The sequence below is a fragment of the Colossoma macropomum genome, unplaced genomic scaffold (genome assembly GCF_904425465.1).
Source record: "Colossoma macropomum unplaced genomic scaffold, Colossoma_macropomum, whole genome shotgun sequence".
NCBI lineage: Eukaryota > Metazoa > Chordata > Actinopteri > Characiformes > Serrasalmidae > Colossoma > Colossoma macropomum.
Genome location: NW_023495966.1, coordinates 79,834 through 93,589, shown reverse-complemented (window position 1 = coordinate 93,589; position 13,756 = coordinate 79,834). Strand labels below are relative to the sequence as shown.

General features: G+C 40.4%; 1 protein-coding gene across 1 annotated transcript in view; it reads left to right on the top strand.

Moving 5' to 3' along the window:
* LOC118803824 (C-type mannose receptor 2-like) overlaps nt 1–13,107 on the top strand; it is a 36,266-nt gene extending 23,159 nt beyond the window's left edge. The window contains exons 3-13 of the mRNA XM_036564336.1: nt 3,145–3,219; nt 6,382–6,488; nt 6,828–6,962; nt 7,065–7,170; nt 8,936–9,042; nt 9,382–9,516; nt 9,619–9,724; nt 9,959–10,024; nt 12,293–12,399; nt 12,739–12,873; nt 12,976–13,107. Of these exons, the coding sequence (XP_036420229.1) occupies nt 3,145–3,219; nt 6,382–6,488; nt 6,828–6,962; nt 7,065–7,170; nt 8,936–9,042; nt 9,382–9,516; nt 9,619–9,724; nt 9,959–10,024; nt 12,293–12,399; nt 12,739–12,873; nt 12,976–13,107 (1,211 nt within the window). The remainder of the gene's footprint in view (nt 1–3,144; nt 3,220–6,381; nt 6,489–6,827; nt 6,963–7,064; nt 7,171–8,935; nt 9,043–9,381; nt 9,517–9,618; nt 9,725–9,958; nt 10,025–12,292; nt 12,400–12,738; nt 12,874–12,975) is intronic.
* The last annotated feature ends 649 nt before the right edge of the window (nt 13,108–13,756 follow it).

The window sequence follows — 13,756 nt, the reverse complement described above, 5'->3', positions numbered from 1 at the left end:
GTCGAGAGGGCACAGAGGCCAAGTCCTAGGCCAAGATCTAGGGTCAGAGGGTCAGACTGGGTCGAGACTCAATGTGTGAGATCAAGGGGATGTGTCAGGGGCTAGAAGGATGAGACCTGTATCAGTGAGTATCACTGAGTTCAGCTCAATCCCCTCTACCCATATGTGGCGTCAAATTTGCATTTGAGAGATTTTTTTTTTTTTAAATGATACGGGACTGGAGTACCAAAGTGTCCTGGGAGAGGTCCAGTAGCTTAAGGCACTCATTGCTACACATTGTTTAGAAGCCAGGTGGCTGTTGGCACCTGTTCAGACATTATCGCTGCATCAATTATGCAACTATGCTGGACGCTACCCATGTCCTGACAAGCAGGATTTTTTCGCCCGCTTGGCCAGGCTGCTCATCTTTTCCAAAGTGGGCCTGGTCTGCCATTGCCACCAGGTCCCTGTGCTCCCGGCGGACGTTCCGGAGATAGCAGTGAGGACCCTGTTTGGCCTTTTTGATCTCCTCAGTAGGCCCTTTGGGGACCTGGCAACCTCTTGCACTCCTCCTTGCATAGCACTGTAGCAGGTGTTCCAACCCAGGGTGACAACGACAGAGACCCCATTCTTACATTCTTAAGTCAGTGTGCCATCAAAATTGTCACATAATATTGCTTTAATCATCACATTCGAACCATTATTTCTATGCTTTATTTAAAGAGTTGGCAGTATTGTGGGTTTAATGCTGTAATGCCCCCTTACAGGCATGCTAATTGTATTTCAAGAAAAAAAAAAAAAGATTAACACAATTGTCCGTACTACACCCATCGCAGAACCCAGCATCACCTCACCAGATGTTTTTGACAGCCTCACTCTGTGAAATGACAAAAAAAGCAAAGCTTGCACACATGAAAAAACAAACAACTGAAAGGGCAAATGGGACCTTCTACCAATTGTTCATCCACAGAAGCAAAAATGAAGAAGTGTGAGCTTGTAATTCAGCATTTTTGTTTTAGTGGCGGCATATTCTTGTGTTTCTTATGAATAAGGTTATAGCTTTCCATTTGCTGTTTTGTTTATGTTTAATGAATCAGTTGTTATAACCAGTAAAAGGTCCCCATTGTGAGCCTGATTCTGCTGTTTTTGTTGCAAAGGCTAAAAATATACCTGGCAGAAAATGCTTGCATATATTTGTGTTTTGAGATGCCTTTTGCAGTCAGTAATATGGTTAAGGATGTGATTTGGAGCTGTATTTGTGATGTTTGTGTGTTTGCTATAAATGAAGTCGTAGCATTCCATTTGTTGTGTTTTTTCTCACACATGTCCAGTGAATTCTGCTTACTGAAGGAGTTATGACTGGCAAATGTGCTACCACTTTAGTTTGAGGGCCTTAAAATCATTCATAGAACTTTATACTAAGATATTGTTCATAAATAGCCATCTGTCTTATAAACTCTACATCCTATGGGAAACCTACTCATAACAGTGTTATAAATAATGCCATTACTTTAGTTTTTCTGTCTGGTGTCAACCAGAGGAGGATGATTACCCTTTTGAGTTGTGGTTCCACTCTTGCTCGTAGGGAGCTTTTCTTGCTATTGTCACTCTTGGTGACACTCATTTGGTTTTTGGACCCAGATTTTCTGTAAAGCTGTTTTGTGCCAACGCCTGACACTGTGACAAAAACACCACCTGAATAAATCTTGAATTGAATTGAAAAATTCATTTGTGCAGTTAAATAAAATAGAATAAAGTGAGATTTATTTTTTTGTCTAATGATTCATTGATGTAGTTCAACATGCATTTAAGGAGCACAAAAATATATATTTTAGATCAATGTACAGTTTTGGCACCCAAATTCCATGTTTTATTGATTTTATGGGTGAAAATAATTTCTTGTTGGATCATGTTGCTTCTTAAATAGCTATAATAATATTTTATTTGTCTAATATTCAATATACAAATATGCAATAACTGAGAAAATCAGAAGGGCAAATACTTTTTTACTGCCCTTACCAGCCAAGGATCAAATCAAACCTTAGCATGAAGCCAAAGTGCCTCAGGATGAGTGAATGTAAATTCATGAGAAGCAGAAGAAGAAACTTATTTTTTCTCTGAAAACTTGAACAACACACACATGGGAATGGACCGTGATATTCTTGTAGTTCTGGTTCTGCTGTAGATGTGTTCTTCAGCCTTAGGCAGTTGTGGACTATATGCAAATCAATGTAGCCACCACAATGAGTTTAGCCAATCAGGCTGGTCTTCATCACGAACGGCAAACATGACTGTCTCTGATAGTACACAGTGGAAACTACAGCTCTCAGTCTCTTCCCCCAATCCATGACAGTTTACACAATAATGAAATATTTGCTTTTATACAGAACTGTAGACAGTGAGGGTTTGGAGAAAAGACCTTCAGCTGGGTGAAGTTCACATGGTTTGAGTGATAAGGCACAATTTAAACCACACAGAGCTTGAAGGTCACTTGCTAAGGTAGCTAGCTTGCCAGTGAGATTGAGTGAGTGAACATTCTAGTTTTTGTGGATGATGGATGATTTTGAAAATTAATAAGCATAAAAGCATACATCTGTATTTTAGTCTAATTGTGAGCTTCAGTGCAACAGTAGACAGCACATCAGGTAGTTTAATGACCGCATCTGTTTAGTATCATTTCTTTTCCATAAAAACATGGAGATGCCCACTAAAAGTGCAAGTGAACATGCACTGTTACGCAATGAAATCCAGCACCATCATTCCCCCTACTCTTTAGAAAAAACCGTTGATGAAATTTCCCAGAAATCCTCATGAATATTAGTCATGCCACACCTTCTACAAACTATAAAAGAACGCAACCTCCACCATTTTCATCAAGTTCTTCAATCAGAAGTGTTCACTTCAGAAGACTGCTCAAAACTTCACAGGAGACTGGCTGGAGATCTAAAGGTAGAGCGTTTCAAACCTTCCCTCACTGACCAGCTTCTGCTGTATATTTGTATTTTAAAATGATTTCAAATGAAGCTCAACATCTAACAGCTACATTTACTCTGACAAAAGACTTAATGAGTTAAACTCTCTGTCTGTTTGTGTACATTGTGAATGTAGAATCTCTGATATATTAAACTCTATCACTGATCTACTATGTCTGAAATTTCTCTGCAGTCTCTGTCATCATGGCGATCCGGTGCTCCTCCTTACTCCTTGGGGTCATGTGTCTCCTCAGTGTCCAGCTAGCTGGTGAGAAAACACATCCATTCCACTGATATGCAGTCACATCATTACTGATTAAGGACTGCATAAAATAGTGTGTGATTCTGAGAGAAAGCAGGAACAACTCCAGCACTCAGATTAGACTAATCTACATTTACATGTATGTATTGATACACTGGTGTGAAATAGTTATTTTGTTATTCATCAAAATTACATTTTAAATTTAGTGATCACTACGAAGTTAAACTGGAATAATGTTGTGTGTTTTGTATATTTTCCCCCTTTTTAAGCTGAACATCAGTGGATGACTCTACTGAACTGGTTCAAAGTCAGAACTAAACACATTTGGGACATTTAACTGATTTTCGAGTTTAGGCAAAAATCCTTTAACTTTGACTGACAATGTACCTTAATTATGTTCACTATATTAAAACGAATGATTGAATATTCCATTTTGTCACTACAAAAACAAGCATAAGTCTCTCTCTCTCTCTCTTTATATATATATATATATATATATATATATATATATCTATATATATATATATATATATATAAAAAACATATATTTTGCTTACTCTGGTCTTGAGGAGGGTTTGATTACTTTGTCCATTTCATAAAGTTAATTTACTGCATTTATAACATGGTTAAAACAATAAGTTAGTCTCAGCCGAACAACCTTTGTAGCCCATCGGCTTTTCAGGTTTCTGAATTATTCAGTCAAACTACCTCATAGTACCAGTTACGACTGCAATGAAAATTAAATGACTCGCAAACATAGGAAAACAGGTGTTCAGAAACCACACAGGTTTACCACACAGACCAGTCCAAAGCTGATATTTTAAAGCCTATTTAGGGCTTTGTGGCTGAGTAGAAAACAGCACCCTCCATTCTGTCATGGTATCTGTTGCTAAGCAGCTGTAGGAGAGCCAAGGAAAATATAGCAGGTTTTTAGATATTTATGATTGGCTCAGTGCCAGATGTTGGCCGTCTAGTAATGCCCTTTTCTACAGTGCGGCACATTGTATACTGGAAACTGTACTGTATACTATTATGAAGAGTAGTATGCAGTATTGGTGTGTGTTAGTGTAGTATGCAGTATGTCGTATAGTTGTGTTTCATTTTAAATACAGACGTTCTGTTTTGGAAATGACATGAAAATGTGAGACAACATTTTTGGACAAAAGTTTTATTTTTCCTTAGAAATAAAATTTTTGATGAATATAAATCTTTCAATGTCATCTTAAAAGTACTTAAAAAGATCTTTTTACGAACATAACTGACCCCAAAAAAAAGTAAAAGTTTAGTATAGCCACAAAGGGCAATCATCGGGGTTCAAGCACCATCAGCCCAATGAGGCACTCATGTTCCATTGATAATTATTGTTTTAAGTCTTCCAAAGACATTAGGATACAAGCCTTAAATTTTTCACATGCATAACAGCACAGACGGGACCTATATTCCAACTTCAGTCAAAATTGGTGACATTTTGCAATGACAGCTCAGAAAGGATTCAAACTCAATTTTCTCAGTGAGCCTCTAGCAGCCCATGGGAAGACTACACTTTGTGAGATCATTCTGCTCCAGAGTCCAGTAGCGGCACTTCACACCACTCCAGCCAACACTTGGCATTGCGCATAGTGATCTTAAGCTTGCTTGCAGCTGCCGGTCCAAATAATCCCACTCCATGAGGCTCCTTTCACTCAGTGGCAGTTTGGAGCAGGCAGAGGCTTCGTTCTGTGAGTTGGCGTGTTCTACTGCTTGGTGTCTGAGAAGTTATTGGGCTGAAATGCTACCGATTCATGATATTAGCACTCACAGTTGACTGTGGCAGATCTACCAGGTCAGGCATTTCAAGAACTGACCCTAAGCAAAAGTGTCATCCTGTGACAGTGCCACGCTGAAGGTCACTGAGCTCTTCAGTACCACCTCTTCTACTGCCAGTGTTTGTCTGTAGAGACTGCATGGCTATGTGCTTGATTTTATACACCTGTTAGCAATGGGTGTGGCTGAAACACCTGAACTCAATAATTAGAGAGGGTCCCCAGGCTTTTGCCTATAGAGGGTATGGTGTATAGAATACATGCCAAGGTGTTAAATCTTTGTTCATTGATTTCAGGGGCTGATACAGCTGGTACAAGTGATGCCCAGCTTGCTCCTGCTGCTGGTAAGTTTAAGGGTAACAGCTATGTAGCCTTTTTCACTGCAGGTTTATTTTATTTCTCTTTCTTTTTGCATTTCTTTTGAGATTCTAGGAGAGTTTTGTTTAATATTTCACCATCGTTAGCTCACAACCCGCTACTTTTTGGGGACTGTCTGCTGTTGTTTGGAAAACTTTCAATATATCAGCAAACATGGAACCACTGAGATTTTTTTTTGACATTTTTTTATTTTGTCTCATAAGCATTCCTAGTTTGAAACTGAAATAACCATGTACCATGAAAACAACTCAGTTATGGAGAGGCTTTTAATGAGAAAAGCCATTTTAATGTACAACGTTTTTCAGACCGGTTCAGTGTCTCTGTAGGTTTGAACCACCAGGTCAGAAATTCCAGGAAAGGGTAGTTTTCATTGTTTTTGTTGAAATTTAGCATCTCTTTAGATATTCACACTCCCATAAACTGTGGTTGATGCAGACACTGTGCAACAATATGCTGAGGTGCTAGATATCTGTTCACTGATTTCAGGTGCTGATGCTGCTGTTAGAGATGATCTTAAACTTCCTCCATCTCTTGGTAAGTTTAAGGGTAACGGCTATGTTTCCACTGCAGGTTTATTTTATTTATCTTGCTTTGATGCTTTTTTGATATTCTAGAAGAGTTTTTCGGACTCCCGTCCAGCTGCTTTTTGGGTACTGTCCACTGTTGTGCTCTAAAACATTAAATATATCAGGAAAGCAGAAGAAAATGAGACCTGGAGATTAGCAGAACACGATTTGTGCTTTTCTATTTGAACATTATCAGGTCTCTACCTGTACCAAGAAAACAACCCACTGATCTAGAAGCTTTTATTTAGAAGAGCCATTTTAATGTCCAACATTTTTCTGAAACTGTTGAATGATCTGTCATTTAAAACCACCATCTCAGAAATTCCAAGACAATGTAAAAAGTGTACTGTTTGTTGTTTTTGGACATACTTTGACATCTTCTGTAGATGTATTAAAACTCTAACAATCTGTTGTTGAAGCAGGCACTGCAGAAAATAAACAGTCTGGTGCCATTAACTCTGGATGGACACAGTACGGACCACGCGAGTTCATGTTCTTTGCCATCAAAAAAACCTGGGAGGAGGCTGAGGTGTGTTTATTCAGTGCTGCTCCTACAGGTGTTCAGTCTAAACCACCATATATTGTGCAAAATATCCTTAAGGTGGACAGTTCTACCTTCCAACATTTGATCAGTAAAGCAGTTTGAGTTGATTTTATGCTTTAATTTTTATTTTTAAAAGTGTTTGATGTTCTAGTTGTAAGAATATAATGTTATAAAGTGTTCATTAGTGTCTCATCCAGTGTGAAATACTGAAGAGCAAGATTTGGAGTAGAAACTCCAACATCTGAAAGGAGACGTCCAAACAGGTTGGGTTAAAGTAAAAGTCCATCCTGGTGAAATGTCTGTCCCTATTAATTCCTCCTGTAGAGCACCTGTGAGGAGTACGGCGCTCATCTGGCTTCAGTGCACAGTGAGAATGAAGACTCTTTCATTAAGCGTCTGATTTACAATCAGGCTGGTTCTGATCGTCCCTCGTGGCTCGGTGGCTACAACAGTCACATGGTAAGTGTGTTTGAGTTAGTGCTGAATCTCTCCCAGTGTTCTGTGTGCTCAGTCTCCTCTCTCGGGGACAGTGGATACTCATTTCAGATTGCTGTTCTTCAGGTTCCCAAACGCTGGTACTGGACAGATGAGTCTGCTTTTGACTTCTCTCCCTGGACCCAAGGCCAGCCAGATGGCTCTGGACACTGTCTGCAGACCAACTACAAAGGTAACGAGATTAAAATTCTTCTCTAACTTTGTTCCACACACTGTACTGGTGGCTACATTAAATGTTCCATGCATAGTCTTTTTGATATAATACTTATGGTCTATATTTGCCTTTATGACAGTGGTTTATATCCATTACCATGTTTTCCACCCCTGTGCTTTTATAATGACTGGAATATTGTGTGTTTTTTCATCATGACTGTATTTTATAGAAATCTGTGCACTGTTCTTGCAGGTGGCTGGGATGATCTTGTTTGCAATGAGAAAATTCCTTTTGTCTGTGCTCGACGGATCAGGAAAGGTGCGTTTATGTTTCCAAACAGTGGTTTAGTACCTGGTTGACTGTTTTACTCAGTCATGCTTCCCGACCTGCTGACACAAAGCTGGAAGCAGATAACTGTATAAAATGTCTTTGTGCTGTAACATCAACATCACCCTTCACTGGAACTAAAGGGCCCAAACCCTGAAAAACTGCCCAGCCCATCGTCCCTCCTCCACCAAACTCTACTGTTGGCTCTGCGTTCCGGTAGGTAACGTTTTCCTGACATCCACCAAACCCAGATTCATCATCAGACTGACAGATAGAAAAGATTCATCACTCCAGAGAACACGGTTCCACTACTCCAGAGTCCAGTGGTGGTGCTTTACACCACTCCATCCAATGCTTGGCATTGCGCATAGTGATCTTAAACTTGTCTGCAGCTGCCAGTCCAAAACATACTCACTCGATGAAGCTCCTGATGCTCAGTTCTTGTGCTGATGTTAACCCAGAGGCAGTTTAGAGCTCTGTACTGAACAATTACAGAAGATAAGCCTTTTCTAATGTGCCGCTTGTGTCAGCACTCAGAGTCTTCATTCTGTGGGTTGGCATGTTCTACTGCTTGGTGGCTGAGAGGTTATTGGGCTGAAATGCTACCAATTCATGATATTAGCACTCACAGTTGACTGTGGCAGATCTACCAGGTCAGGCATTTCAAGAACTGACCCTAAGCAAAAGTGTCATCCTGTGACAGTGCCACGCTGAAGGTCACTGAGCTCTTCAGTACCACCTCTTCTACTGCCAGTGTTTGTCTGTAGAGACTGCACGGCTATGTGCTTGATTGAATACACCTGATAGCAATGGGTGTGGCTGAAACACCTGAACTCAATAATTAGAGAGGGTCCCCAGGCTTTTGCCTATAGAGGGTATGGTGTATAGAATACATGCCAAGGTGTTAAATCTTTGTTCACTGATTTCAGGGGCTGATACAGCTGGTACAAGTGATGCCCAGCTTGCTCCCGCTCCTGGTAAGTTTAAGGGTATCGGCTATGTAGCCTTTTTCCACTGCAGGTTTATTTTATTTCTCTTTCTTTTAAGCTTTATTTGATATTCTAGAAGAGTGTTTTTGGACTCCCATTCAGCTGCCTTTTGGGCACTGTCCACTGTTGTGCTCTAAAATGTTAAATATATCAGCAAAGCAGAAGAAAATGAGACTTGTAGATTAGCAGAATTACGATTTGTGCTTTGTCAGAAACAAACCTTGCTTTAGTATTTGAGCGTTTTCAGGCCTCCACCTGTACCAAGAAATCAACCCACTGATCTAGAAGCTTTTATTTAGAAGAGCCATTTTAATGTCCAACGTTTTTCTGAACTGTTCAATGATCTGTACATCTGAACCACCATCTCAGAAATTCCAAGACAATGTAAAAGTGTACTGTTTGTTGTTTTTGGCCAAACTTGACATCTTCTTAGATGTATTAACTCTAACAATCTGTTGTTGATGCAGGCACTGTGGAAAATAAACAGTCTGGTGCCATTAACTCTGGATGGACATCATATGGACCATGCCAGTTCATGTTCTTTGCCATCGAAAAAACCTGGGAGGAGGCTGAGGTGTGTTTATTCAATGCTGTCCCTACAGGCGTTCAGTCTAAACCACCATATATTGTAAAAAGTATCCTTAAGGTGGACAGTTCTACCTTCCAACATTTGATCAGTAAAGCAGTTTGAGTTGATTTTATGCTTTAATTTTTATTTTTAAAAGTGTTTGATGTTCTAGTTGTAAGAATATAATGTTATAAAGTGTTCATTAGTGTCTCATCCAGTGTGAAATACTGAAGAGCAAGATTTGGAGTAGAAACTCCAACATCTAAAAGGAGACGTCCAAACAGGTTGGGTTAAAGTAAAAGTCCATCCTGGTGAAATGTCTGTCCCTATTAATTCCTCCTGTAGAGCACCTGTGAGGAGTACGGCGCTCATCTGGCTTCAGTGCACAGTGAGAATGAAGACTCTTTCATTAAGCGTCTGATTTACAATCAGGCTGGTTCTGATCGTCCCTCGTGGCTCGGTGGCTACAACAGTCACATGGTAAGTGTGTTTGAGTTGGTGCTGAATCTCTCCCAGTGTTCTGTGTGCTCAGTCTCCTCTCTCGGGGACAGTGGATACCCATTTCAGATTGCTGTTCTTCAGGTTCCACAACGCTGGTACTGGACAGATGAGTCTGCTTTTGACTTCTCTCCCTGGACCCAAGGCCAGCCAGATGGCTCTGGACACTGTCTGCAGACCAACTACAAAGGTAACGAGATTAAAATTCTTCTCTAACTTTGTTCCACACACTGTACTGGTGGCTACATTAAATGTTCCATGCATAGTCTTTTTGATATAATATTTATGGTCTATATTTGCCTTTATGACAGTGGTTTATATCCATTACCATGTTTTCCACCCCTGTGCTTTTATAATGACTGGAATATTGTGTGTTTTTTCATCATGACTGTATTTTATAGAAATCTGTGCACTGTTCTTGCAGGTGGCTGGGATGATCTTAACTGCAACAGTAAAATTCCTTTTGTCTGTGCTCGACGGATCAGGAAAGGTGCGTTTATGTTTTTTTAACAGTGGTTCAGTACCTGGTTGACTGTTTTATTCAAGCATTCTGCATTTTCTTGTATGTGCCAATAGTGATCCAGGCCTCTAGCGATGGGTGTGAAAAATAACAGTGCATTCCTGAATTAGAGTTCACACTCCTCTTCACTGAATTAGGGGCTCAGATTGCTCTTCAGATGAGTCTCCTCTCTTTAGCTGGTCACTGCAGTGGTGTTTGTGCAGTGAAGAGGCACAAGCTTGTATGAAGTGACTCAAATGACTCAAGTTAAGACTTGGGTAAAACTTACTGTTGTCAGATTTTCATACAACTTCATTCCAATGAAGCAGTTCAAGTTCAGGAGATTTTCCACAAAGTCTTATTCTGATCAGATTAGTCACATAGAAAGAGTTACATGAAATGTAGTATGTGGTATTTGTTCAATGTAGGATTTGAATTCATTGTGTTCAGAGACAGTATAAGCTACACTGTATGGGCAAAAATGTTTTTAACATTTGACCATTACATTTTTTCTGAGCTTGTTGGACATTCCCATTCCAAATTCATGGCCATTGTTTTGGAGTTGTTCTGCTTTATAACATCATCCACTCTTTTGGGAAGGCACTTCACAAGATGTTGAAGAGTGTCTGTGGGGATTTGTGCCCATTCAAAGAGCATTTGAGAGGTCAGGCACTGATGTTGGACAACAAGGCCTGGTTTACAATTGACGTTCCAATTTATCCAAAAGGTGTTCAGCGGGGTTGAGATCAAGGCTCTGTGCAGGCCAGTGGAGTTCCTCCACACCAAACTCTTCACTCCATGTCTTTATGGAGCTGCTTTGTGCACTGAGGCTCAGTCATGCTGGAACAGGAAAGGCTCTTCCCCAAACTGCTAACACAAAGCTGGAAGCAGATAGCTGTGTAAAATGTATTTGTGCTGTAACATCAACATCACCCTTCACTGGAACTGAGGGGCCCAAACCCTGAAAAACAGCCCAGGTCATCATCCCTCCTCCACCAAACTCTACTGTTGGCTCTGCATTCCGGTAGGTAACGTTTTCCTGACACCCACCAAACCCAGATTCATCATCAGACTGACAGATAGAAAAGATTCTTCTCTCCAGAGAACACAGTTCTACTGCTCCAGAGTCCAGTGGTGGCACTTTACACCACTCCAGCCGACACTTGGTATTGCGCATAGTGATCTTAGGCTTGTCTGCAGCTGCCAGTGCAAACATACTCAGTCCATGAAGCTTCTGACGCTCAGTTCTTGTGCTGATGTTAACCGAGAGGCAGTTTGGAGCTCTGTACTGGACAATTACAGAAAATAAGCCTTTTCTAATGTGCTGCTTGTGTCGGCACTCAGAGTCTTCATTCTATGGGTTGGCGTGTTCTACTGCTTGGTGGCTGAGAGGTTATTGGGCTGAAATGCTACCGATTCATGATATTAGCACTCACAGTTGACTGTGGCAGATCTACCAGGTCAGGCATTTCAAGAACTGACCCTAAGCAAAAGTGTCATCCTGTGACAGTGCCACGCTGAAGGTCACTGAGCTCTTCAGTACCACCTTTTCTACTGCCAGTGTTTGTCTGTAGAGACTGCACGACTATGTGCTTGATTGAATACACCTGATAGCAATGGGTGTGGCTGAAACACCTGAACTCAATAATTAGAGAGGGTCCCCAGGCTTTTGCCTATAGAGGGTATGGTGTATAGAATACATGCCAAGGTGTTAAATCTTTGTTCACTGATTTCAGGGGCTGATACAGCTGGTACAAGTGATGCCCAGCTTGCTCCCGCTCCTGGTAAGTTTAAGGGTATCGGCTATGTAGCCTTTTTCCACTGCAGGTTTATTTTATTTCTCTTTCTTTTAAGCTTTATTTGATATTCTAGAGTTTTTTGGACTTCTATTCAGCTGCCTTTTGGGCACTGTCCACTGTTGTGCTCTAAAATGTTAAATATATCAGCAAAGCAGAAGAAAAAGAGACTTGTAGATTAGCAGAATTACGATTTGTGCTTTGTCAGAAACAAACCTTGCTTTAGTATTTGAGCGTTTTCAGGCCTCCACCTGTACCAAGAAATCAACCCACTGATTTAGAAGCTTTTATTTAGAAGAGCCATTTTAATGTCCAACGTTTTTCTGAACTGTTGAATGATCTGTCATTTAAAACCACCATCTCAGAAATTCCAAGACAATGTAAAAGTGTACTGTTTGTTGTTTTTGGACATATTTGGCATCTTTGTAGATATTTAAAAACTCATAATCTGTTGTTGATGCAGGTACTGCGGAAAATAAACAGTCTGGTGCCATTAACTCTGGATGGACACAGTACGGACCACGCCAGTTCATGTTCTTTGCCATCAAAAAAACCTGGGAGGAGGCTGAGGTGTGTTTATTCAATGCTGTTCCTACAGGTGTTCAGTCTAAACCACCATATTTTGTAAAAAATATCCTTAAGGTGGACAGTTCTACCTTCCAACATTTGATCAGTAAAGCAGTTTGAGTTGATTTTATGCTTTAATTTTTATTTTTAAAAGTGTTTGATGTTCTAGTTGTAAGAATATAATGTTATAAAGTGTTCATTAGTGTCTCATCCAGTGTGAAATACTGAAGAGCAAGATTTGGAGTAGAAACTCCAACATCTAAAAGGAGACGTCCAAACAGGTTGTGTTAAAGTAAAAGTCCATCCTGGTGAAATGTCTGTCCCTATTAATTCCTCCTGTAGAGCACCTGTGAGGAGTACGGCGCTCATCTGGCTTCAGTGCACAGTGAGAAGGAAGACTCTTTCATTAAGCGTCTGATTTACAATCAGGCTGGTTCTGATCGTCCCTCGTGGCTCGGTGGCTACAACAGTCACATGGTAAGTGTGTTTGAGTTGGTGCTGAATCTCTCCCAGTGTTCTGTGTGCTCAGTCTCCTCTCTCGGGGACAGTGGATACTCATTTCAGATTGCTGTTCTTCAGGTTCCCAAACGCTGGTACTGGACAGATGAGTCTGCTTTTGACTTCTCTCCCTGGACCCAAGGCCAGCCAGATGGCTCTGGACACTGTCTGCAGACCAACTTCAAAGTTAACGAGATTAAAATTCTTCTCTAACTTTGTTCCACACACTGTACTGGTGGCTACATTAAATGTTCCATGCATAGTCTTTTTGATATAATATTTATGGTCTATATTTGCCTTTATGACAGTGGTTTATATCCATTACCATGTTTTTCACCCCTGTGCTTTTATAATGACTGGAATATTGTGTGTTTTTTCATCATGACTGTATTTTATAGAAATCTGTGCACTGTTCTTGCAGGTGGCTGGGATGATCTTAACTGCAACAGTAAAATTCCTTTTGTCTGTGCTCGACGGATCAGGAAAGGTGCGTTTATGTTTTTTAACAGTGGTTAAGTACCTGGTTGACTGTTTTATTTAGGCATGTGTGTGTGTGTGTGTGTGTGTGTGTGTGTGAGAGAGAGAGAGGACATTCATGGGACAGTCAGATATAGGGTATTGATCATTGTCACCTGTTGACGGCGGCACTAATGTCAGAGCCTGCTGGGTCCAGGCTGAGTTCAGTTGTGTGGCTATGTTTTTTGATAGTGTTTGAGATTTTTCCCATTGATAAATCATCAGTCACTGAGTTTTCACAGTGAGTGATGTTAGTGTTTTCTTAGATTTTCATTCCATGGTTATGAGAAGTGCAACAATTGGGTTTTCTTATTTGTGAATTTGTTGTTTTGTAATTTGGGTTCAT